At 51.6% G+C, this 23837-nt stretch overlaps 13 protein-coding genes across 13 annotated transcripts; 7 read left to right on the plus strand and 6 right to left on the minus strand.

Annotated features, from left to right (window-relative positions):
• Positions 1 to 562: 562 nt before the first annotated feature.
• On the minus strand, positions 563 to 2164 carry N7443_007798 (uncharacterized protein; the record flags this gene model as incomplete). The annotated part of the gene is made up of 4 exons (XM_056887854.1): positions 563 to 1753; positions 1800 to 1860; positions 1909 to 2067; positions 2124 to 2164. The coding sequence occupies 4 exons, from the start codon at positions 2162 to 2164 to the stop codon at positions 563 to 565; spliced, it is 1452 nt and encodes a 483-aa protein (XP_056739545.1).
• An 849-nt stretch (positions 2165 to 3013) lies between these two features.
• Positions 3014 to 3968, plus strand: rho3 (Rho family GTPase RHO3; the record flags this gene model as incomplete). The annotated part of the gene is made up of 7 exons (XM_056887855.1): positions 3014 to 3063; positions 3120 to 3170; positions 3255 to 3272; positions 3348 to 3364; positions 3415 to 3429; positions 3477 to 3800; positions 3850 to 3968. The coding sequence occupies 7 exons, from the start codon at positions 3014 to 3016 to the stop codon at positions 3966 to 3968; spliced, it is 594 nt and encodes a 197-aa protein (XP_056739546.1).
• Positions 3969 to 4212: 244 nt separating this feature from the next.
• Positions 4213 to 5058, minus strand: N7443_007800 (lipoyl(octanoyl) transferase LIP2; the record flags this gene model as incomplete). The annotated part of the gene is made up of 1 exon (XM_056887856.1): positions 4213 to 5058. One exon carries the CDS (start codon positions 5056 to 5058, stop codon positions 4213 to 4215), a length of 846 nt encoding a protein of 281 aa, XP_056739547.1.
• Positions 5059 to 5529: 471 nt separating this feature from the next.
• N7443_007801 (pyridoxamine 5'-phosphate oxidase family protein) lies at positions 5530 to 6304 on the minus strand (the record flags this gene model as incomplete). The annotated part of the gene is made up of 2 exons (XM_056887857.1): positions 5530 to 6135; positions 6191 to 6304. 2 exons carry the CDS (start codon positions 6302 to 6304, stop codon positions 5530 to 5532), a joined length of 720 nt encoding a protein of 239 aa, XP_056739548.1.
• Positions 6305 to 7279: 975 nt separating this feature from the next.
• N7443_007802 (NIPSNAP family protein) lies at positions 7280 to 8451 on the plus strand (the record flags this gene model as incomplete). Its single annotated transcript, XM_056887858.1, has 2 exons — positions 7280 to 7919; positions 7967 to 8451. 2 exons carry the CDS (start codon positions 7280 to 7282, stop codon positions 8449 to 8451), a joined length of 1125 nt encoding a protein of 374 aa, XP_056739549.1.
• Positions 8452 to 9291: 840 nt separating this feature from the next.
• N7443_007803 (aminoalcoholphosphotransferase) lies at positions 9292 to 10931 on the plus strand (the record flags this gene model as incomplete). Its single annotated transcript, XM_056887859.1, has 7 exons — positions 9292 to 9431; positions 9548 to 9557; positions 9612 to 9769; positions 9823 to 9869; positions 9927 to 10022; positions 10076 to 10743; positions 10791 to 10931. The coding sequence occupies 7 exons, from the start codon at positions 9292 to 9294 to the stop codon at positions 10929 to 10931; spliced, it is 1260 nt and encodes a 419-aa protein (XP_056739550.1).
• Positions 10932 to 11421: 490 nt separating this feature from the next.
• On the plus strand, positions 11422 to 11974 carry N7443_007804 (40S ribosomal protein eS27; the record flags this gene model as incomplete). Its single annotated transcript, XM_056887860.1, has 3 exons — positions 11422 to 11424; positions 11562 to 11624; positions 11792 to 11974. The coding sequence occupies 3 exons, from the start codon at positions 11422 to 11424 to the stop codon at positions 11972 to 11974; spliced, it is 249 nt and encodes an 82-aa protein (XP_056739551.1).
• Positions 11975 to 13455: 1481 nt separating this feature from the next.
• N7443_007805 (uncharacterized protein) lies at positions 13456 to 13939 on the minus strand (the record flags this gene model as incomplete). Its single annotated transcript, XM_056887861.1, has 2 exons — positions 13456 to 13756; positions 13875 to 13939. 2 exons carry the CDS (start codon positions 13937 to 13939, stop codon positions 13456 to 13458), a joined length of 366 nt encoding a protein of 121 aa, XP_056739552.1.
• A 205-nt stretch (positions 13940 to 14144) lies between these two features.
• On the plus strand, positions 14145 to 14996 carry N7443_007806 (alpha/beta hydrolase; the record flags this gene model as incomplete). The annotated part of the gene is made up of 1 exon (XM_056887862.1): positions 14145 to 14996. The coding sequence occupies one exon, from the start codon at positions 14145 to 14147 to the stop codon at positions 14994 to 14996; it is 852 nt and encodes a 283-aa protein (XP_056739553.1).
• Positions 14997 to 15310: 314 nt separating this feature from the next.
• On the minus strand, positions 15311 to 16987 carry N7443_007807 (proteasome regulatory particle lid subunit RPN5; the record flags this gene model as incomplete). The annotated part of the gene is made up of 5 exons (XM_056887863.1): positions 15311 to 15910; positions 15965 to 16453; positions 16498 to 16734; positions 16790 to 16846; positions 16901 to 16987. The coding sequence occupies 5 exons, from the start codon at positions 16985 to 16987 to the stop codon at positions 15311 to 15313; spliced, it is 1470 nt and encodes a 489-aa protein (XP_056739554.1).
• Positions 16988 to 17962: 975 nt separating this feature from the next.
• Positions 17963 to 19694, plus strand: N7443_007808 (putative siroheme synthase; the record flags this gene model as incomplete). Its single annotated transcript, XM_056887864.1, has 2 exons — positions 17963 to 18284; positions 18340 to 19694. The coding sequence occupies 2 exons, from the start codon at positions 17963 to 17965 to the stop codon at positions 19692 to 19694; spliced, it is 1677 nt and encodes a 558-aa protein (XP_056739555.1).
• A 323-nt stretch (positions 19695 to 20017) lies between these two features.
• N7443_007809 (CIA30 family protein) lies at positions 20018 to 20799 on the plus strand (the record flags this gene model as incomplete). The annotated part of the gene is made up of 3 exons (XM_056887865.1): positions 20018 to 20058; positions 20107 to 20559; positions 20613 to 20799. 3 exons carry the CDS (start codon positions 20018 to 20020, stop codon positions 20797 to 20799), a joined length of 681 nt encoding a protein of 226 aa, XP_056739556.1.
• Positions 20800 to 20907: 108 nt separating this feature from the next.
• Positions 20908 to 23243, minus strand: N7443_007810 (putative C6 transcription factor (Gal4); the record flags this gene model as incomplete). Its single annotated transcript, XM_056887866.1, has 7 exons — positions 20908 to 21049; positions 21102 to 21305; positions 21353 to 21882; positions 21934 to 22930; positions 22980 to 23074; positions 23126 to 23155; positions 23211 to 23243. 7 exons carry the CDS (start codon positions 23241 to 23243, stop codon positions 20908 to 20910), a joined length of 2031 nt encoding a protein of 676 aa, XP_056739557.1.
• Positions 23244 to 23837: the final 594 nt, after the last annotated feature.

Genomic DNA, 23837 nt, shown 5'->3' on the forward strand with positions numbered 1-23837 from the left:
ATCTGTGCGGCTTGCTACGGAGAGCTTCCGAACCAGCGTCTAGGAAAGTACCTGCTGCACTAGGGTGCATCACCAAACTCAGATAGAAGGGCCAGATAGCGGGATCTCGAGTTCTCGCATTCACCTCCCTTGAGGGAATTGCACCTTCACATGCGCCGCGGAGCTCCTTTCCCAATCCTGATCGATGGGCCGCGTAGCAAACTCTAGCCGGCCAAGCAGATCCCAGCTGTCGGGTTTCGGAAGGTCTGTTCCAAGCGCCCTGATCCCGGGGCTTTTGAGGCGTGTACGTCGGTGCTGTACTTTGGTAGACTAGCGTAGCATGGTAGCAAATAAACCCTGCTAACTCGTCTCATCGTGATATTGGATTTTAGCTTATGTTGCTAGCTATAAGTAACTCTAAATTGCGGGTCATGTGTCTTGTAGAATATGGAAAGAGAATAGACCGCTCAACGGGCAACGCGAACGGGCCGCTGCAGGCAGCAAAACTCGGTGTGAGATGGGCAATGCGCTTCCACGTGGGTCTTCTGTGTTTCTTTGTCGCGGCTCAGCCGCAGGTACGCCACTAAACAGCTAGCTTGCCTCCGAAAGGCTTGCCGCGCTCCTTTCGCCGGGTCCGCATGCCCATGGGCCCGTCATCATATCCCGCGAACATGGAGCCGGTGGTTTCCTCTGACCGGAAGCCCTCGCCGTTGAGGGCGGTCTGCCACAGGCTATGCAAGGATGAGCTCCACTCCTCCAACGCGCGCAGCCGTTCCACGTCGCTGGAACTCGCTACCTCTACCGTACCATTCTCCTGGTCGATCTTGGCATTGAGTTTCTTGTCGAGGATCAGGTAACTCAGAATGTCGAGCACCTCGTGTACCGAGATCTTGATGTGCTTCGAGATGAACTGCAGGGAGAATCGGGTGTAGGGTGCAATCAACTTGAGCACCGCCTTGGTGCGCATGTTGCGGCTGACCTCGTCGATGTTCTCCGCAATGAACGGATCTGCCAGTACGTCGGGATGCTTGCTAAGCACCGCCTCGTAAGCATGGATGTCATCTCGCTGGAAGGCATCCACCAGGTCCGTCATGGCGGATATGCGCGGATCATTCTTGTACGGCTTGGTTTCCTGACTGTCGAACGGGTTGATATCCGACTTCATCAGCATGGTCGTCAGCACCAGATACTTGAGCACCTGGATTCGTTGCATCGAACCCGCCTCGTCATAGTTCCGGAATGATTCAAAAAAGTCACTCTGCGCCTCCTCCCAGTTCTCCTCGCTCATGTGCATCTTGCCTCCGCATTCACGGATGATCCCCATGATCTTCGGGTGGGGCACGGCTGACCGCACGCGCAGCGCTCGCTGATAGAGTGCTTTCAAGCGTTTGTTGTTCTTCGTCTCGGCGTACATCTGAATTTCAAGAGCATAGAGTTCGAGCAAGTATGTTCCCTTGCTGGTGTCGTCCGACCCATCCTCGCGTTGGCACGCCCGGTGTAACTCCCGCACTTTTTTGCTGAGCTGGCCATACTCTTTCCGGTCCAGCCAGAGTCGAGCCAGTTTAATATTCGTCTTCAACCACAGGCGTTCATTGTTGGTATTCTGGAATGAGTCGAGGGTGAGCGAGTAGAACTCCTCCATACATTGATAGGCTTGCGTATCGTCGGATCCCTTTTCGATGAAGTCGAGCATATTATTGATGGATTTCTCGGAGTAGTTGCGTGTGACGGCTGATTTGACATATGTGAGGAGTTCGCGATAATGTTCGACGGCCTGTGAGGTTAGATAGGTAAACACCTGTCGCATGGACACCACTTACATCGCCGTATCGTCCAAGCTTGAATTCCAATTTTATCGCCTGTTTTAATCCTTTGAATCCCCTGGTCGCAATCAGTAATGTCCATCTCCATCGAGAATCCGCCACGAACCATTCGCTCTTGTCTTGTTCCATCGCTGGTAACCCCAAGAACTCGTCAACGGCGTCCTCGGGGTTATCCACCTTCATCTGCTTTGCATTATAATATTTGTTCTCGATTCCAATGTCGCCAGACTCGTCATCGTCGGATCCTTCGTAATCAAAGTCGTACCTGCGGGCTGTCAGTCTAGGTAGCACACCAACACCGGGCAGCGAAGGGATACCCACTCCTCATCAGAGTCTTGCATGAAATCATCGTCGTCCGACATGTTAACAGAGGTGTGAGGAGAAAAAAAAAATGAGTGCGGAGGGAGTTGAGTGGGGTGGGAGAGGGTGGTGGTGAGTGTCGCGGGGATGTGTTGGAGAAGCTGTGGTTGGAAGATAGTAAGAGCTGCCTCCGCCTTTGCTGTCGGTAGCTCCCCGCCAACTGGTCTCGTAGCACTGTCGCGGCCTGGAAGCCGCCACGAATTTGCCAAGAAACTCGATGCTGTCGTGAGTAAACTAAACTATTGAATAGTACCGGGGGAATATAAGGGTAGGTTTGGCCTCAATAATTGTTGATCTGGAGCTATTTGGGCCAAGCATGTACGGTGGACTATTGACCCGCCCCTGTCTCAGTCGAACCTGGGTAGCTCTCTATCACTTTTTCACTTGAGAACTAGGTATAGAGCTCTTCAATAAATAATTTAAATCAGTCTATGTCATTTCCCCGGATCTCCAAGTTTAATTGATTATCCCTAGCTTTATTCCCTGGCTGAAATATCCGATGATGCAATACAAGTTACCAATCGAACCAAAGTCATCCCAAACAGCTATAGCTGATCACTCATTCAAACCCGAGACCAGGGCAAGATGACAGCAGGGTCACAGGCCTCGAGTGATTCTAGGAACATTGCAGCCGTGCTGAGTGGGCCAGAAGGGGAGAGGCGTACCTTATTTGCCGATCCCTTTCAGGGCGCGATGTCATCGACTCTGGCAGTGCTGGATTCCTTCCCGTCTTCCTCCCACCTTCCTCGTCCCTTGCCAGACCTACACTATCCGCAGTTCCATGACCTATATTTTATACTATACCACCTCTCCGCGATCGCAATCCCCCCTTCGAGTACCCACCAGTCGCAATGGAGCTGTGCGGGCGTCAGAAAGTCGTACAGCGCAAGATGGTGCTCCTGTCAGTTTACCTAGAGGCTGGACCTTTCGCGCGAATACTAACACTTCCAAAAACAGCGGCGACGGTGCCTGCGGCAAGACTTCTGCGTTGAACGTCTTCACAAGAGGGTGCGCACTCCCCCCTCCCCCCCTTCCCCTCCCCGAGCTGACCCCCGCGTCTCCGAACCAATGCTGATAATTCCCTTCGAATAGATTCTTCCCTACGGTTTAGTAAGGGCCTCCCTTCATACCCCACACTTGGCAGATAGAGAGTAAAGCTACTAACCGCTGTGATTTGCTGCGCAGTGAACCTACGGTCTTTGGTATGCGCCACCCCCGAGAAGGTTGAACGTGTTGCTAACCAGATGAACAGAAAACTACGTCCACGGTATGCCCTTTGCTCTAGTCGGACATGTCTCATTCTCACGCACTTAGATATCTTCGTCGACAATGTACATATGGAACTTTCGCTATGGGATACGGCTGGTCAGGAGGAATTCGACCGCTTGCGCGCGCTATCCTATGAGGACACACACGTGCTCATGCTCTGCTTTAGTGTCGATAGCCCGGATTCTTTTGAGAATGTCGGGTCTAAGTGGATTGCTGAGATCAATGAGAATTGTCCTGGCGTGCGCGTGTGTCTTACCGCGCTTAAGTGCGACTTGCGGAAGGATGATGAGATGAATGATAACCCCAACACGATCTCGTTCGATCAGGGCCTGGCTAAGGCGAAGGAGATTGGCGCTGTAAAGTACTTGGGTATGTTATGTTGTGGTACGCCTTGTGGACAACTCGCTGACGATTATAGAATGCTCTGCTGTCCAAAACCGCGGTATTAGGGAAAGCTTCTACGAGGCGGCCAAGGTTGCTCTTGAGGTCAAGCCTGCCGGTTCAAAGAGCTCGGGTTCGTCATGTGTGATCCTCTGATCGACATGCGTAACGCTCTGTTTTTATTCCCCCCTGACTTGTTGATTCCCCATGCATTTTGTCATTTCTACGATGTACCCTTCATGTCTGATCTGGACACCCAGATGTTGTCAGTGACGACGCATATTAGCGAGGTTGGCTCTCTACTTTTCACGTCCAAATATACTATATAATTTCTATTACATTGCTCATCTGGCTCATTACCACATCTACTCCCATTCCTCCCATACCTCCTGGTAGATACCTAGATACCTTGTAGCATAAGATCCTCTTCCCGAACAGAATACACCTCCTCAATCTTCTCTCCAGACGCCCCATCACAAGCAAAGTCCTCATTCACCCGCTTAACAAAACACTCAGTAAAGCCACTCGCAACTTCATCAATACCAACGGAAACACCAACTCCCTCAAGACTAGTCGCCTCCTTCCCCTCCAACCCGCACGCGACAATCTGTCTAAAGAACCACAGAGGCTCATTCGTAACATTCAATCCAACTCCAAAACTGCTAATATTCCTCCTCAAATGCACCCCCACCGCGGTAATCTTCTTCGCCTCGCCATCATTCACCCAGACCCCCGGGTCCTCAGTCACAAAGCCCTTCACCCCGTATCTCTTCAACAGATCAATAACACTGTTTTCCAAAACCCGAATATGACACCGTGGCGTCAATCCAAGTCTTTTTAAATCCAGGATTGTGTATGCTACCATTTGCCCTGGTCCATGGTACGTCGTTTGACCCCCGCGCAGCGTCGGAACGTACTCCGCTTTTGTACCGAGACCAGGTGTTAAAAGAGACCGGATTGGTTCGAGGGCCGGCGGGAGGGAGAGGACTGGGGAGGCACAGGTATTTGAAGGTGGGAGGTCACGGCGGCCGGTGGTGTAGACCGGGTTTGGGGTGAACGTTATGATTGTCGGGTCCGGTGGTGGTGGTGGGTGTGATTTCAGGGTTGAGGTTGTGTTTTGTGAGGATATTGAACCTGGAGAAGCGAGTTTCTTGTATGCGAGGAAGCGCGTTGTCAGGGCTTGTTGGAGCTCGGAGACCCGTTTGAAGGGCGTTGTGTGTGGGAGGTGGAGGTGGGCGAGTCTCATTTTGAAGAAACTAGTTGTGGTTTTGAGGTTTGAGATAGAGGAAAGAGGAGGAAAGAAGAGGAAAGAGGAAGCTAGGTGCTCATTTCTTGTGGAGTTTTCCGAGGAGTTTGAGAGGTTATGGTTTTTTGAGTTGCGGAGAAGCTGGGAGCTCCGACTCCGATAAGGTTGATATCTGAACCGCCTTTCCCGGTTTGACTATTAGACATTCACTTTAGAGAGGTATGGAATGAACCGTTGGTGGTGTATATTTTGTATATGTTGCTTTTTACTGATATCCTACTCGTGCTACTGGTGGTTGTGTTTAAACTAGGCGAATTACCAGCCTATGGCATCTCCAAGTCACATCCATTTCGCAATCTGTCATTGGTCTTCCATCCGATATCAGTCATCTCTCGATATAATTTCCAAGAATTCGACATCATTGTGTTGCGACTCATTTTGTAAAGATAATCAAATGGCACACGGTCCCGGCTAGACGCCATTGACAAGGCCTTCCCGGGTCTGCTCAAGCGGAAGCAGAATCCAGTCACGGACTCCGCCCTTCCAGTCCGCAATGCGGCCCTCGCGGACTTGCACAGTCACAACCCGAACATCGCTATCGATAGCCAGGCTAGGCCGTCTCAGGCTCGGGTCCTGAGCCTGCTGCTGACCAAAGAGGGTCATCTCCTCTTCCTCAAATGTATTGTTCTCCAAATGCCGCTCCTTACACCACTTTTCTTCTTCCGAGTCAGGCTCGAGGAAGCGTGCCTGGCCGGTGATGGTGGTAGAGATGCTGGATAGGGCGCTAGTGTTCAGGTTGAGAAGCAGGCTTGCCAACGATGAGCGGGTCGCCGCGGGCGGAGGAGATCCATCACGTTCACCGTGCGGGTTAGTAGTGCGAGTCGGCGGACGGTGAGACACCCAGTCATGGACCAGCAGGGACACACGCGGGTTGGACAGCAGGTGGTTGGTCTTGCGCGATGAGGGGTTGGTGGTCATGATAATGGTCGGGTAGGGGTCAAAGGGGGTCGAGGGGAGATAGGTGTAGGACATGAGGGAGATATGGGGAGTGAGATTGTCACATGTTGCCAAATGAAGCTGATTGAAGCCATAGTCAGTGGGATCGTGGTGATGAGGACGGCGGGAGACCTACGAAGCGAGAATTCTTCAGACATGAGACCACCTCTGAGGGCAGTGAGGTTGCCTCGTGCTGGTGGGTAGTTGTGGCCGAAGCCTCGTAAGAAAGAGGAGGATTGCAGTCAGCCATGATGTCCCAGAGGATGTCGAGGTGAACGATGGTGGGATGATTGAGAGATCTGCCGGGCGGTGGCCAATCGGCTGTCGACGTCATGCCGGATTGGTTCGTCCTACATACATACACCTGAGCTCATCTAGCTACATCTAGCTACTAAGGTATTTAATGATGATCCGACCGTGTCCACTGGCGTACAGTAAGTGAAGGACTGTGGAGTATGATGGAGTACAATTGGAGCCCTTCGTCATGATGGCGAAAAGCCATCAACGACGATCGTCCTGTGTTCAGCTTGGGAGGAGGCAGATAATCGCCGATATCCGCTGCAGTACGCCGTCCAACGGCAGATACTTCGATGCGAGGGGGTCGAGTGTGGGTAATAACATAGCCAGGAAGATATGGGATTGGAGGAGATCGCCATAATCCATAATCCATAATCCACAGTACATCGATGGTGGAAATCCGTACCAGTCTCGATGTCATCATTACCCACCCTGTTTGCCCGTTCCCCCGATGCCCCGGTTTGGGACAGCTTCACCTTTCCCCGCACATGCACTGCAGCTTGCCATACTCAGCCCCAGTCTCTGACCGTCTCTAGTCAAATCAATACAAGTGGATTCTAAACACGGAGTCTTCGAGGAATTAATTACACGAAACACACTCTAGCCCCGGAATTCCAGTCGATCTCGCGTGCCCTTTCCTCCCTCCTTCCCCTTCAGCCTAATCCCTGTCCGATCATCTCCTCTTTCTTCCCCCTCTTCATTCTTGTCTCTTCGCTCTACCCTCTATTCTCTGTCTTCTCTCTTCTCCCCTCCTCCCCCCTCCTCTCTACGTTCTACACTCTCCTTATCCCCCACCCTTTGCATGTGCGACTCTACTTGGTTCTGTCGTCCCCTTCCTTGAATCCGTCGTGGCCACACCTCCCCCCTTCCTACTTTCAAACACAATTGTCTTTTTATTTTTGTCAATCCACTTCCTCCCCTGACCACAATGCTATCTCCGCGTTTTGTGAGATCGGCAACGTCGCTGGCGCGCCCCTTCAGTTCCTCCGCGGTGGCCTACCGGGCCCCTTCGATTCGAGACCTGACAGCCAACTCGGCTGATTACAACAGACGGCAGAAGGAGTTTCGCGAGAACCTCGAGGAGGCTCGTAAAAGAAAGGAACAGCAAGAGAGTCAGTCTGTCAATGCTTCTGCCTCTACCCCTTCCCGTGAGTCCGCTCCCACTGCTCCGCATGTGAGCAATGCGAGCTATTATAATCAATCCCGCCCTGTTTTTGATGCGGCCAAAGCTCTTGATCACGAGGCAATGGGCTCACTCGCCATGCATTGTTCTATAGGAGAAGAACAGTCGCAAGATTCCCAGTCTAAGCGCAATCCGCTGTCCTCGTTGATCTACGGCACTAAGGAGGGTCAGCACTTCGACAAGGACATCCAGCGCTCCTTTTCCGAGGTGTTGGCTCGTGGCAAGTATGTCCACTCGATCGTGTTCCATGATGTCAAGCCCGACAAGGTGGATGAGTATGTGGAGCTGGTGGGCAAGTGGTACCCCCGCATGGCCGGCACGGAGGAGAACCGGGTCAACCTAGTTGGCAGCTGGCGCACTCAAGTGGGTGACAACGACACCTTCAGTGAGTCGACCCTCCCCCAAACACTGGAACAGACCTAACCCAGAAAGTTCACATTTGGGAATACCAGCGCTACGAGGGCTACCATGCCTCCCTGCACAACATATCGGAGCACCCCGAGTTCCCCGAGTTTGATCGCAAGTTGAAGAGTCTTATTAAGAGTAAGAAGACCTCACTGATGCAGGAATTCTCATTTTGGCCTACGACCCCGCCGCGCCAGTTGGGTGGAATCTTCGAGCTTCGATCGTACACACTACACCCGGGCAACCTATTGGAATGGGAGTCACACTGGCGGCGCGGTCTGACCGCCCGTCGCGAAGTCATGGAAGGCGTTGGCGCGTGGTTCGTGCAAATTGGCGATTTGAACACGGTTCACCATCTATGGCAGTTTGCCAACCTGGAGGAGCGCAAAATCCGCCGAGAGCAGTCGTGGGGCGTTGAGGGCTGGGCTGAAACCGTGCACAAGACCGTTCCTCTGATCCAGACGATGCAGAGTCGGATTCTGGTTCCCATGCCGTGGAGCCCAGTCGGTTGAAGGGCCAGAGCAAAAGGGCTGTAGGGCTAAAAGCTAAAGGGCCAGGCACCCTGGCCAACTCCTACTCCACCTCTCCGACTAGCCTCATCCGGTGTTGGGTTTTATTCCATTTTTTCTGCAGCGCGTACTGTATGGCCTAGGGGGGCATCGAGATTATCAGGCACCTATACTCTGTATCGTGTATCTAGGCATGGAGTCACCAGCATACATTCTACTTTTCTTGCGCAGTACAATATCCGTACTCTCTTAAATCTCAACCGAAAGCAACGGCCTCGGGTAACCCCACTTGTTGCATGGACGATCATTCGGTTGTGAAGCATCTCATTGGCACCGCGGAAAGAAACCTCCTCAGAGCGATTCGCTGTCGCACGTGCTTTGCCGAGAGAATCGTAGACGTCGAGACGAGTTCAGATCATCAGGGGAACGGCAGTCAAGGCAGTCGTAAGGAATAACGCAAATCAAGACATTCGCATGTTGATCAATATCGAAAATAAACTGTTGGGGTATACTCCGTACCCGATCTCCACCGCCGACAAAGTGGCCTCTTTTTTTTCCGCTGTTTTGTTTTTGGCGCCGATCTCGACGAATCCCGCTCTTGCTCTCCAGCGGGGCCTTCTTTTCCCTGTAAATCAGTTGGCACCGACCTATTTTCCTTTCCCTTCTCTTATAAACCCAACTCTCCCAAGCGTCGCTCTCTTCGTTCGCAAACTCGTCCCTGAACCCGCACCGCATCCGCGCGTCCACTCCTCGGCCGAAGCCTCTGATTTCCCTCGTCCTTCCTGGACCTAGCGATCCTCGAGCATATGCGTTAAGACAGATTCGTCGGACACAGTCGCCAGAATGGTGTACATTCGCCAACATCACCTTCCCAACCTTCGCAACTACAAATATGCCGGCGTCGACCACTCGCTCCTCAGTCGGTTCGTGATGAAGCCGTTCTACAGTAAATGCGTGATTGGTCTTTTCCCCATGGGCATGGCGTGAGTTCTACCCTCGATTCGGCAGCTTCAAACTCGCGCGTGGGAGCTTTGCGGGCTTGCTGGAATTTGCGCAGTGGCTAACCTTTTGCTCTCTTTGTTCCTTTTCTTCGCGACAGTCCCAATGCCGTGAGTCCTGTCCACGAGAGACTCTTGTCTAACGCACTCGTTAATCTGTGGTAGATCACCCTCACTGGATTTATGTTTGTGGTGCTTAATTTCCTCACCGTTATGTGGTACAACCCCAATCTCGACACGGACTGCCCGCCTTGGGTTTACGCCAGCTGCGCGCTCGGCTTGTTCCTGTATCAGACTTTTGATGCCGTTGACGGCATGCAGGCGTACGTTTAATTTTTGCTTCTGGCGTTTGGATCGCGACTGAACCTTGGATTAGGCGGAGGACGAAACAGAGCGGGCCTCTGGGCGAGCTCTTCGATCACAGTATGTTCGAGGATTACTTGATTATTGAGATGGGGACAGAGATTGACTGTTTTATAGGTGTCGATGCTTGTAACACTGGACTGGGTGTTCTGATTTTCGCGTCGGCTATGAACCTTGGCCAGTCGTGGATGACTTTCCTGGCTCTTTTCGGATGTAAGAAACGTGCCCGAGTGCTTCGCCTCGCATGCAGTTCTAACATCGTCCAGCAACTATGACTTTCTACGTCCAGACTTGGGATGAGTACTACACTCAGGTTCTCACTCTAGGAATCATCTCCGGTCCCGTCGAGGGTGTTCTGACTCTCTGCTTGGTCTACGCGATCACCGCCTACATGGGCGGCGGCAGCTTCTGGCATCAATCGATGCTGGAGAGCGTCGGAGTGTCCAAGCCCGGCTTCCTTTCCGAGCAGGTGTACAACATGCCCTGGACACAGTGGTACCTGGTGTACGGCGCGCTCGTGCTCTTCTTTGCCACCGGTTCGAGTATTATGCACGTCATGCAGGTCCGTCGCGAGCGCGGTCAGGACCCTCTCGCGCCTCTGTATGGCCTGCTGCCCATGTTCGCCATCTGGACATTGGTCCCTGCCTATCTTTACCTGAACCCGGCCGTCCTGGAGAACTACACCATTCCCTTCGGTCTGTATGTCAGCCTGATCAATGCTTACGCCGTTGGTCGCATGATCGTTGGTCACCTCGTTCAGTCCGGTTTCCCCTACTATAACGTCCTGCTTTTGCCGCTCGCTCTCAGTGTTGTAGATAGCGCCGGTCCTGTTTTCGGGCTCTGGTCGACTCCCGTGCTTGGCGATATCTTCAGGCAGACAATGTTCGTCTTCGGATGTCTTGGTATGGCCGTCGCCGTGTATGGTAGCTTCGTGGTAGGTTCCCTTTGCGTTCCTGTTATGTATCCCGCTAATTCTTCCAGTTCGATGTGATCACCACCATCTGCGACTACGTCGACATCTGGTGCTTGACGATCAAGTACCCGTATGTTGAGGGGACTGAGAGCAAGAATGGCTCAGCAGTCAAGGCCCAGGTCGAGGGTGCGTCGAAGAAGACCCTCTAGAGAAGGCGAGGTCTGCGTGGCGAATAGTTCAACCTCGGTCACGCGATCGCGGGGCGAGGTGGGAGAGCTGCTCATAAAAAGAAAAGGATAATGTGGTGGCTCATGATTGAATTCAGCAGTACATAAGTTTTCAACACCGGTACTTCTCTCCGAGTGGAGTTATAGAATATGAGACGTAATGTGTGATGCAAATGGAAAGCTCCTGAAGATGCGTGTTGATGCGGGTAAACTGTAGAAGGTTCAAGCACTTGACTGCCTGCCCGATTCTCCAGGCAGAACCATGTATCTGCGAAGGCGGAGTAAATAGAGCATCTTGATTGGCGGGTGCTTCCCCTCGCGCCTGCCCGAATCGGGGAGTCAAGCGAGGGCACAAGCCCTACCGCCCCATCGACAAATCCCTTCAGACTTCTCCTGGGATCCATTCCACTCACACAAGGCCATCGCCATCAGCGCCATTCATCAACTCCCTCGCTGATCTTCTATCGTCAAGATGGTAAGCTGCCACCCTCGTCGTCGCTCTTCGTCCCGGCTCTCGATTTTTCTCGATGCACACACAACAGAGGGCCCGGACGGGGCTTGACACACGCCCCTGTACAAAAATCATCAAGTGCTAACAATCATCGCCAACAGGTTCTCGCGGTCGACCTTCTCAACCCCACGCCTCAGGCTGAGGCTCGCAAGCACAAGCTTAAGGTACGAAACCCTCGAAATTCGATATCCGACGCACAAGGCACAAAGGTGGACAAGGGAGATGGATTGGGATGACCGAACATCGAACCTTCGCCACCCCCGCCGATGAGAAGGAGAATCACTCGCCAGGAAAATACGAACAGAACGCTGACTTGGATATCGCTGTGCAGACCCTTGTGCCCCAGCCCCGCTCCTTCTTCATGGATGTCAAGTGCCCCGGCTGCTTCACCATCACCACCGTCTTCTCGCACGCCCAGACCGTCGTCATCTGCGCCGGCTGCTCGACCGTCCTTTGCCAGCCCACCGGTGGCAAGGCCCGTCTGACTGAGGGCTGCTCTTTCCGCCGAAAGTAAACGAGACGCGCAAATGAAATTTCTTTTTTGTCTTGTTGAAACGCACAGAGGATAGCATGGAGCAACTAGGATGAAAATACCAGTTCCGGATTTTCGACCTTTGCTTCGGTCCGGTTCACGGTTCTTTTTTTACGGAGACCGCCGTTCAAAATGTCACATACCACCTTTTTCTCTTTTTCTATAACCACCTTTCACGGGGAAATCAAAAACACCCTTGACAAGGAAAAGTGTCGGGGGTTAGAGGAGGCAATGATATGATACGATCCATACCAACTTCTTTCTCTTTATGCCCCCGGAAAAACCAAAAATTGAAATGTGGCGCTTTGATCGTCTCCGTTGTCCTACTTGCTCCGCTTGATGATGCACCACAGCGTCTTTTTTTGGTTTAATGTTCTCATTGATGACAGATAGAAGATGGAATGACTCGCGCATTCGCCAAAAGCACGCAGCATTCAGCTCAGGGAGTTCCGGATATCTGGCACAAAGGGCACCTTGCTTCGCTTGTGCCGTGTCCTATGTTTTTAGTCTTTCTCATGTACTGCATTTCCTGTATACTGGTTCCTCAATCCGAGTTGTACCTGGTACTGGCACTGCGTAGAAGTAGAAATAAAAGTAAAAGCAAAGTACATTGTAGGTGCCAACCACTCATGTCGGCTGTAAAGGGCATAGACCCTGCTGGTATCTTAGATCCATCCAAGGTCTAATATAAAAGGATACATCAAATAGAAGTTCCCTCAAAAGCCTAGTGGTAGCCAACGGCGCTCGATACCTTCCAAGCTAGCCTCCATTACACCACCCAACCATCCCCAAACCCATGCAAAGCCAGAGACTCTAAATCTCATGCCAGCCCTCATCCGAAGACTCCGTCCTCTTTAGGTTCTCCCCTGCCCCGCAGCCGAGGACGTGCATTATTACTGTCTTGGGTTCTCCACCCCGGCTACGTAACAGTACGCGGCTGGTTTCCTAGATACACCTATATGCATGACATCATTTTCTTCATATCCACCTTTAGGGTCTAACATATTGGAGAACCGATTGGAATGATCGAGAATGCAACTGTTTTATGGAATGGCGCTGATGTCAATTTGGAGATTTACTGGGTATTCGAGGGAGTCCCGCGAGAAAATGACATTAATATTCTTCAGATATGGCCCTAGTGTATATACTTCAAGATCCTGGCATTTGAATTTAGAAGGTTGGAAGCCAGCCTTGAAATAATAATTGGGAAAAAATGCAAATGCAAATGCAGAAATACTTATTCTCTCAATTTAAATCATAGTATTAACGTTTTTCTCTGATCGTGCATCGCGAAAGACAGGACAGTTCATCAACCTTACAGAAAATTAACGAGAGACATAAAAGAGAAAATAAAAAGTCATCACATGAATCCTAGGCGGGTTTTCTTCCTTTTCCGTGGGAACCACTGGACTCGATCCTCGCTGAACGGTCAAACAAGAACAAATGAATTAGACAAGCCATAGTTAACCCTCCGTCAAAGCCCGTGCCTTAGCCTTGACATCTGCGCCAAAGTCAACGGGATTGTTCGGGTCACTGCCCGTCATGAGCGACAGCCTGCCAGACGAGTCGTTAAGAAGCATGCAGGCGAACTGGTTCCGTCCTATGACTTCCTGCACTTGTTCGCGCGCGGCTTGGTCGCCGGCTGCGTATTTCTGGGCGTCGACTCGCTTTAGCTCTTTTTGTGTATTGCGGACAAAGTCCATCAGGAAGAAGACGGTGGGATGTGTTGCTGGGGGTTGCATTTGGGGGTGGGCTTCGAATGCGCTGTGTGTTTTATGTTAACAGTATTCTTTGAAGTAGGGTGTAGTTTCGCAATGGCGACAGAAATATGCCTCAATAGCGCATGGCGTTTCTTTCTCTGTTAGGACGAGAGTAAACATACTCGAGAAGCTCGGATATTTGCTCGTTCAGGCTCTCGAGGTCGAGGTTACCGGCTTGTCCACTCATGGTGTACTTGACGGAGTATGTGCTTGGATGATGTGACGAAATACCCAGAGTGAGTCGAGGAGAGTTCTATGTTTCGGCGCTTATCTCTTATCGGAAATCCGATACTCGCGCCTCACCTTGACTCACTCTCTCTTTCCCCAATGTCCAAAGCCAGCACTCCTCTCTCTTTCTCACCACAGCCAATATAGCCAATCGATCTTTACCAATGGCTCCGAATCCTTCATCGGCGCGCCAGCCGCTCAAGTTGCTCATGCTGCATGGCTACACGCAGTCCGGTACCCTTTTCCACGCAAAAAGCCGCGCCCTGGTCAAACACATCCAGAAAGCATTCCCTCTACACGAAGTCGACGCCGTTTACCCGACTGGGCCTTTGCGTCTGAGAGCGAGTGATATCCCGGGCTATGAACCGTCCGATAATGCGGAGGAAGAGGAGACCGAGGCTTACGGCTGGTGGCGCCGATCAAACACAGCAGACCCGCCATTGTACCAGGGTATGGATGACGGACTTGCAGCCGTGGCCAAGGTTATTGCCGAACAAGGTCCCTTCGACGGTGTGATTGGGTTCTCGCAGGGTGCGACCATGGCTGCGATGGTAGCGGCGTTGCTAGAGCCGGGTCGGAAAGAAGCATTCGAGCATTTTGAAAAAGACACATCTGACGGAGCGCCAGGTATTTCTTGGCCGATGGCTTTTGAACAATTGCAGAATTCGCCGCTCAAGTTTGCGCTGTTGTATAGTGGGTTCCGGGCGCCTGGGGCGAGGTATCGGGCTTACTACGAGCACCCGCCTATTCAAACCCCGGCGTTGCATATTCTTGGGACTTTGGATTCGGTTGTGGATGAGTCGAGGAGTAGGGCGTTGATGGATTCATGTGCTGGGGAGCCGGAGAAAGATGGGTCCGTGGTTTTCCATCCTGGTGGTCACTTTGTGCCCAGTCAACGGCCTTACCTTGATGCTGCGGTTCAATTTATTCGGAAACAGTTGGAGAAGGATAACATAGGCAATGGTGGAAAGTCGAAGGACGAGGAAGATGTGAATGATATGGATGTGCCATTCTGAGACGTATCGGGATGTATATAGTTGGGTGTGGATGCTACCTAGATTAGAACCCCATTAGAACCCCACGAATATAGATAACCTTTTAGACAATACGGAAGAATCTTACAATCAACAGATGGTGAAAAGCCTCAGGACTGACGCGAAACATAGACAATTTCTATCAATACGAATGAACCCCTGGAAGGTTTAATCTTGATATTTCCAGCGAGTATACATACGAACGTGCAGGTGAACGAATCTCGACACAATGGTGTAACGGTTTAGGGTCTACCGATTATTTTACAAAGGCAGTATTCCCATCCATCCCAAACGAATCAGCGAGCCTTGGCCTTCTCCTGAGAGGGCAGGATGCGAGCCATCATCTCCTCCTTGGTGATCAAGTGGTCGACCCGCTCCAACAGACCGAGCAGGCTCTTCATATCACTGCTCCACTCGTTCAGCACATCATCTGCATCCCGGGGCTTAGCAAAGTTGACTAGTCGCGCAGGGCGGTCAATCTTAGCATAGATGGTCTTCGAGCACACCAGCTCGCTGATATACTTCTCCGTCTCCTCCTCGGTCAGATCTAGAAGCTGGGTCAACCGGCCCATCTGGATGCGGGTGTAGTATTTGGCAACCACGCGCACGTTGTGCTCAATGACCCGCTTGCGCAGATCCTCCCATCTCCGGCTGGCCTGGTTCTCGGTAGACTGCTTGGCCTCGGCGTCGAACACGTCGGTGCCGCACAGATGAGGACCAAATTGCTCGGCGACCATGGGCCAGCGCATAAGCTCGGGAATGGTGAACAGCTTGATCAAACGGGCCTCCTCGGGAACCTGGGGCAGGCGCGAGTCTTGTTGGATACGGTGCAGAAGGTCTGACTGCTCGTTGTCATATGGGGACAGGACGATATAATAGACGATGCGAGCAAGGGACTGTCATGCTTGTTAGTTTATGGGCAATTTGAATCGCGGTGATAAAAAACATACTGCACGCAGGTGCTCGGGGTTGTTCTCGACAGCCTCGGTATCCAGGACTTCTCGGTAGTTCTTGCAAACATCCAGATACTTGTAGTCGTGATTGGCGAGGGTGATTTGCTGGTCGTAGTAACGGAGTTTGAGGTCGGTCACATCGTCGTCCACCTCCATCGGCGGCTCATCCGGTCCACGGGTCTTTTCGCGCTCTTCCGCTTGCTTCTTGAGCTTCTCGATTTCCTCGGCGCTCTTCTTAGGCTTGCGGTTGAAGTATCGCTTGTTGATCTTACGGATCAGGATCGAAGCCTGTGTCCAGTCTCCACGCTCGATACACAATCCAACCTGCTCCAGGATGAACTCTGTCTTTTCCCTCCGTGTCATCGATCCAAAGGTCTCCACTTGCAGCTCGCACAGAATATCGGCCGCAGCAGTCAGATCACCTTGTGTCTTCTTGATGTTCGAAAGAATTCGGGTCACGCGGGCACGCTCGACTTCAACGAAGATCTGCTTCTGTTAGAAACGCCCAAAGGTTGGGACGGCTGACATACCTTGCCCTCGGTGACTGTCCGCAAAGTCTCAATGACGGACAGCTTGACATCCACGTTAGGAGTATCATCAAGGAACTTCATCACCGCCTGCACCATCCTCGTCGTGGCCTGCTTGAGCTGGGCATGTTTCTTGGAGAGGAGGAGCACTTGGTCGTTGAGGAGATTCCAGTCGCCGGAGTTCTTGGCGATGGTGACGATGGCGATCAAGAGGCGCGATGTAGAGGCAAGGTCGGAGGCCTGGTTCAGAGAGTCAGCGTGTATTTGGATGGTGGTGGAAAGGAACAGATCATACCTGTCGTGTCTGCTTCTCCAACGCCAACAGCTTGTCGATGGCACCCTGGGCATCGGTCTGCAGAAATAAATGTCAGAAATCAAATCAAGCTCCAGGAGATGCGGACCGGACCTTTGCGAGGGCCTCAGCCTCCGGGATGACCTTGTCGGCCTCCTTTGTGAAGTCCTTCTCGGGCTTCAACAGGCCGCCGTCGGACATGGTGACGGGTGTAAAGAAAATTCGTTTGGGAGTCGTGAGAGAAAGGTATCAAAGGGGAAATGGAAATCAGATGGCACGACGGTGTGCCGAGGAAGCAATTCGTTGAATGCAGAGCAGGAGATGATGACGCCGGAGCTCTGGGGCGTGTTTCCGCCCTTGGCTGAGCTGCCAGCTCCGCTGCACGTGACCTGATCAACACTTAGCTTCAATACAGTAGAATCGATCGATGTTCCAACATGTTTGATTGTTTGATTATCTCTAGTGTTGTGTCTTTGTTCAACACATACTTTCGGTGCCTGACCAGCAGTCTACCGGGGCCAAATTGTATAGTGGTCTGGTAGATCAGGTCTTCATTCATTACATGAACCCAAAGGGTTAAAGCAACACTGGGTTGTCTTGAGCAACATCCGATCATCTAAGCATTTCATCTGGCCTTCTTTGGCTAGCCTCAGGTTTTACCTCTTATGAGAGCAAATATGAAGTGCAATTCTGGCTGCCTCAAAATTCAGGTCACAGATTAGCTAAGCCTCCAAAGCACGCAATTTTGCTCTAAGCCGCTTCGGGATTTCCAGATGTATAGAAAAATTTCCGTCAAATCCCATTGTCGATCTCTATGTATGCAGTCGGCTGTTGATATTTACGCCCATAGCTGATCACCAATATCGACACACCCCAGGACTATTGCCCGCAAGTTCTGCACGGTGGCGCAACAATTGTGAACAGGTCCATTCCTTATCAGCGGTTATCACCAATCGTGACTGGCCTGTTACTCACTCCGGAGTAATTCGTCTTTCTCCGCGGAAACGTCGAGAAATTGTGCATAGGTCGTGCCAAGCAGCCTATCGAGGCCCTGCTTCAAATATTTGAGTATTCCATATTTGGAACCCTCCTAGCTTGCTTGTTCAACAGGCTTGGAGCATTATCTTTAACCCCACGATTTGGAGGGGCAACCCGCATTTTGCGGCACACGACATTATGAAGGACGCTTCAAATGACTTGGGCCCAGCGCCATTGATGGCTGCATGGGATGTGCAATCTCAAGTTCATTTGATTGTTGGTGCCAATCCTTTGGCTGCTGCTCGCTGTACCAAGAGTCTTGAAGCCGGCGCAAAGCCCATTATCATTGCGCCGGAGACCGCCGACATGCATTTTACCCTGACAGAGCACATTAACAATGGCTCTGCTGAATGGGTGCGCCGCGAGTTTCAAGATGATGACCTGACGACCCTGGGCAGAGAGGAAGTTGACCGTGTGGTGGACACAGTCTTCGTCACTTTGGGTGGCAACAGTGAATTAGGTAGGTCCTCTCGATCCTCCGCTGTGCAATGTACCGACGTTAACGATGTTTCTAGCATGTTCTCATATTTCAAGGTTGTGCCGGCGTCTGAGAATTCCAATCAATGTGTCTGATGCCCCGGAACTATGCTCATTCACACTGCTTTCGACTTACTCAGATGGCCCGCTGCATATTGGAATTACCACTTCTGGCCGCGGCTGCAAGCTTGCCTCTAGATTACGACGAGAGATTGCTGCTTTCCTCCCCGCAGATCTCGGCTCTGCTATTGATCGGCTGGGCGCTGTGAGGCGGACGCTCTGGGAGGAGGATAATGCTGCTGGACTAGGTGAGGTGGCACCAGAGGGCGACGACGACGATGCGGCAGGCCAGACCCACACCTTCAATGCATTGATCACGGAGGGCGATGTCGCTGCTGCAAAGACAAGACGGATGCGCTGGTTGTCACAGATCTGCGAATACTGGCCGCTGCGGAAATTGAGCTCTATCACGGATGCTGATATTGACGCCATCTTGAAAGCGTATTCTTCCGGCAGGGAAGACCCACAAGATTCTAATGGAATCAATGGCGTCTCGAAGAAAGGCAAGATTGTACTTGCTGGCTCTGGCCCCGGACACCCGGACCTGCTCACTCGTGCCACATACAATGCTATTCAGAGTGCGGATATCATTCTGGCTGACAAACTTGTTCCGGCTCCAGTCTTAGACTTGATTCCTCGCAGAACAGAAGTTCATATTGCGCGCAAGTTCCCAGGGAATGCCGATCAGGCACAGGAAGAGCTTCTGCAGATGGGCCTCGCTGCGCTGAAGAAAGGACAACAGGTGCTTCGATTGAAGCAGGGTGACCCGTACCTCTATGGCCGCGGGGCTGAAGAGTTCGAATTCTTCCGTGGCGAGGGCCATATCCCTGTAGTGCTGCCGGGCATCACTAGCGCCATGAGCGCATCTCTATTCGCAGACATCCCCGCGACTCATCGCGGCGTCTCTGATCAGGTCCTGGTCTGTACAGGAACTGGCAGGAAAGGTGCCGCGCCAAATCCGCCGAACTATGTTTCTACTCAGACTGTGGTTTTCTTAATGGCCCTCCACCGCTTGTCAGCCCTTATCGACTCCCTTACTGCATACCCTGCGGAGGACACCACGCGCTCTAGACCCCTCTGGCCCAAGGAGACCCCTTGCGCAATTGTTGAGCGTGCGTCCTGTCCTGACCAGCGTGTTATCCGCTCAACACTGGAACACGTCTGCATGGCCTTTGAAGCCGCTGGCTCACGGCCACCTGGCTTGCTGGTGGTTGGTGCCAGCTGCCATGTCCTTCATAACCCGGACGGCCAAAAATGGGTGATTGAGGAGGGATTCCATGGATTGGATGAACTTCATGGAGAGGTGGATACAGCATTGACACCCTCAGAATGAGTTTTTATTGGAGGATAAAGGTGCATAAGCATGATTCAGAGCGACGGGGTTTGACGATCGTGTACATAGACAGTATTCAAATACCCCATGTGTAAATGTGAACAAGAGCTATTGACTATTGACCATCGAAATGATACCCATAGATAGAAGCTACTAGATCATAATTGATGCAACATTGTAACAATGCCATTCAACTGTAGAAAACAATAGAGTATAGATCGATCCGATCTGCAATGACGTCATCTCCGCACGACACCGCCTCCGCACCAGATTCTCCATCACTCACTCACCTTTAACGCATTACACATCACTTAACAAACACCATGGCACCAACATCACACCTCCCTCTATTCGGCGGAGTTCGGTACGTCTCAAAACATCACCCCAATGATCCCCTTTAACATCCTAGCAGAGCCTGGGACTCCAAGGGCTGGACCTCCTCGGATGACCGTGTCCGCGGCGGTGCCTCTCACTCAACCCTAACTTGCTCTCCATCCTCTCTGGTCGCCAAATTCCATGGCAACCTCGATATCACCACCCTCGGCGGTGCAGGCTTCGCTTCCCAGCGTACAACCGGCGAACACCGCACCTGGAACTTGTCGCGCTACGACGGCATTGAACTTGTCATCGACCACGCAGATAACAAGCTCTATACCCTTACTTTGAAGGATGAGATTCTTCCCAAGCGATCCGATGGTCGTGAGCAGAGTACTTTGAGTTGGGAGTTTGACTTCAGGTCCGAGGGACGCAAGACCATCTTTGTGAAGTGGAGTGATTTCCGTCCTACGTATCGCGGCAAGGAGAAGAAGGATGTTGAGCCGCTGAATTTGAAGAATGTGAAGAGATTCGGAATTATGATTAGGAGGTAAGTTACTACTCCATTATTTTCCATTGTAGGCTGGTGTTGACTGTTCCTAGTTTCTTTGGTGAGCAAGATGGTGACTTCGACCTTGGCGTTGTCTCAATCGCGGCTTTGCGAACGGAACGTTACTCGGATAACCCTGATGAGGAGAACCAGGAGGAAGAATTCGATGAGAAGACTGGTGCTGATCGGCGCAGGCGCCGGGGGTTGTTTGGGTGGTTGAGTGGATGCCTCGGATTCTAAAAGCACAAGTCTACGCATTTAGGAAGTTCAAAATTTCGATAATATACGAAACAAAAATGTTTATTTCCTCCCGTTCTGTTTCCTCCCGTTCTGTTTCAAAAACAATCGCTATTGATTCGGGAAGTTCACCCACTCTGAAAAGTCCATGCCTCCTGGTGTAGGCATCTGCTGCTCGATCGGGAATAGGTTGGCCCCGAAGCCGGGGGGGGTTGAAAAGCTGCTCCGGGAATGGCATGAAGCCTTGCTGCTGCTGTTGTGGCATCTGTAGCTGTGGATTCCGAGGTTGACCCTCGAATCCAAACTCACTCATCATTCCAGATGGAGAGCCTAGCAGTCGGTTGATTACTTCCGAGCACCGAGCGGCGAACCGATTGGTGCCGAATGATGGGTGGTTCAGAAGGGCTTTGGTGGTTTCGATGTCCTGTAGCCAGCTTGGAGCGTCGGGGTTTGAGGAGTCAGTCGTGAGGAAGACGATGGGGATTAGACCGGCTTGGAAAAGGAAATATCTGTAGAATGTTAGAGGCTTGTGCTAAATCAGAGGTGGAAAACATACAGCATATACCACGCTCCCAGCCTCGTGCAGACATGACTGTCCATGTATTCTGAAATGGAGGCAATGGTCAGTCGCGCATTCTGTAGACAGCGCACTCGGCACTCTGTCTCGCACGGATCTTCGACTCCTCCCTCTGAGGATACTGATGATCCATCGGGGCTGCCACTGTGGGGTGCCCAGCGCCGGGCTGCCCAACGGAGCAGAATTGGGCGGTAGATGAGAATAATCAAGTTCCAATTCCGCCAGAGCATGCGGTTGCGAACGAGTGCGAGATTGTCGGCATCTGGATGTGAAGGGTGCATAGGAAGGGGCTGTAGAGGATAATGGAAGTATGAAGGTAGCCCGTTGTACCATTCTTCCATGGGTTTCTGGAGATTTAGGGTTTCTTCGGGCGTGATGCTAGGGGTAGAGATGAGACGCTGATAGACGCTGTTTGTGATGAGATGGAATCGTGATTGTGCTATCAAGCCGGAGTAGAGGGTCGGACCGAGTGATTCAGAAGGGAGTGAAGTTGTTGCTGGTGTCAGAGCCTAAAAAAAGTCAGGTATGAGTCTATCACCGTTGTTGCTGTTTGAACATACGTCGTCTTGAATGTTAAGAACTTGCTTGGCGTCCATCACTCTTTCATCCGGAAGCAGAATTGGTCGGCCAAAGGTTTTGGCGGCGCCGCTGTCGAAGATGAAGACTCCCCACCATAAGCGGCGTCGAATTTCCCTCTGGAGGAGACTGATCTTCCAGCCGTGGAACTCCTTGTGAAGACCTAGGCTCATGGCCATCCGAACAGCAAGTCCAAGGTAGTTCCAACCAGTATTGGGCTTGTTCCGTTTTTGAGCATAGTTGCTTAGCAATAGCAACGCCTGGACCAGTGTTAGGTTACCAGTCTCGAATACAGATGCCTGTTGCAGGCACGTTCTGGCTTCTTGATAGAATGTAATATCAAGATCTGAGCTGTCGTCACCAATACTCCAAGCACCAAGCGCTAAGATAGTATTAAGCAAGATCTGCCACGCTGTGCCATGAGGACGCAGAGATGGGTCATTGAATTGGGCCCGGAAGGTAGGTTCGTGAACAAACGGGTAGCTGGAGTGATAGTTGAGGAAGTATGCATCAATGAAAGCTTGCTCAATCAAGCCAGATGGCGCGCTCTCAAGAAGCTGTGCTTTGAGAGGCACTCCACCTGAGCTTGCGGAGCGGACTGGAATATTCAAGTCAAATCCGTGATCGAACAGTGCTCTGAGCGGCACAACACTGGACGAAGCCCCAAAATAGCCAGCCCCTTCGGGTTTGATCGATAAGGCGGCCATGCCATCTGTTAAGTCACCAAGAGTCAATTCCTTCTCGGCCCAGTCGAACCCATCAGCCTGCTGCGGTAGAGCTTCTGGGGCAGGTTCGGTTCGCTCCGATTCGAGTCTAGCAGGAGTCGAATGTCTGGAAGAAGTCTGGGATGAAGGAGCTTGTGGTGGAGCTGGTTGGTTTGACAAAAGAGAACGAAGAGTCGCATCCAGATCACCCCCAGGAAAAAGCCTGCTTAAAGCAGTTTCAAATGATGACAGACGATCTTCAACATATGTCAAGTGTCTACCATACGTTAGAATATTCTTTCTTCTGAGCCTGGTTGATCACATACTGTCGTGTGAGAGGACTTCTTGACACTTTCGGACTGTACTTGCATTCCTTGTTCAACTGCCGGCATTGCACGCACGTCGGGCGCTCTTTAGAGCACTTGGTGATGATTAGTTACCTATACATAATCTGGTCCGTGAATGAACTTACCCGCGACTTCCGAAGGCGGCATTCATCGCACTTTATGTTATCAGTTCAATCTGAATCGAGTACATGGCATCCATTCAATACATACAGCGAATGAATGGGAATCCCGAGTGCTAGCCATATTTATCGAGGCAAGCCGGATTCTTGAGATCGTGTGTCCAATGCGCTCTGATCATGACAGTCCACGCGAGTCATCTGCTATGGAGTTAGTCTATCGGATCATCCGGATCTTATCCGCGATAGGTGTCGCGCGACTTGGGTACGCGGATGTATAACAGATCCAACGGCGAAGTGGGGTATGTATATACAGCACGGTGGCTGGAGAACAACCTTGGACCTGGTATAGAGAAACTCACGATTGGCGCTAAAGCAAACATCGATCCACTCAGAGCAGGCAGACTTGCAATGCGATGAGGATGCCACATTCAACGCTCCCCTCAATGGGTGGGGAAATGGTCATGTGATGCACGGAAAAAATCTCACGCTTGCCTAAGGCAGAGAACCGCATTGGGCACCTAGTACTTTTGATTCCCTATTACAATAATCATGTTGAGGGTTCGTAAACAGTTAAATAAGCTAATGGCTGGGTCAAGCCGATTCAATTGAAGTAAATAGAGGTAGACTTGTTGATGGGTTTTTTTTCTACATAGAACGACCAACCACACATATATTACTGGCCTATTTATACTTCCGAAGCTCAAAACATTTCTTACAA

The sequence above is a fragment of the Penicillium atrosanguineum genome (assembly GCF_028827265.1).
Source record: "Penicillium atrosanguineum strain IBT 20685 chromosome Unknown utg000006l_segment0_segment0, whole genome shotgun sequence".
Classification (NCBI taxonomy): domain Eukaryota; kingdom Fungi; phylum Ascomycota; class Eurotiomycetes; order Eurotiales; family Aspergillaceae; genus Penicillium; species Penicillium atrosanguineum.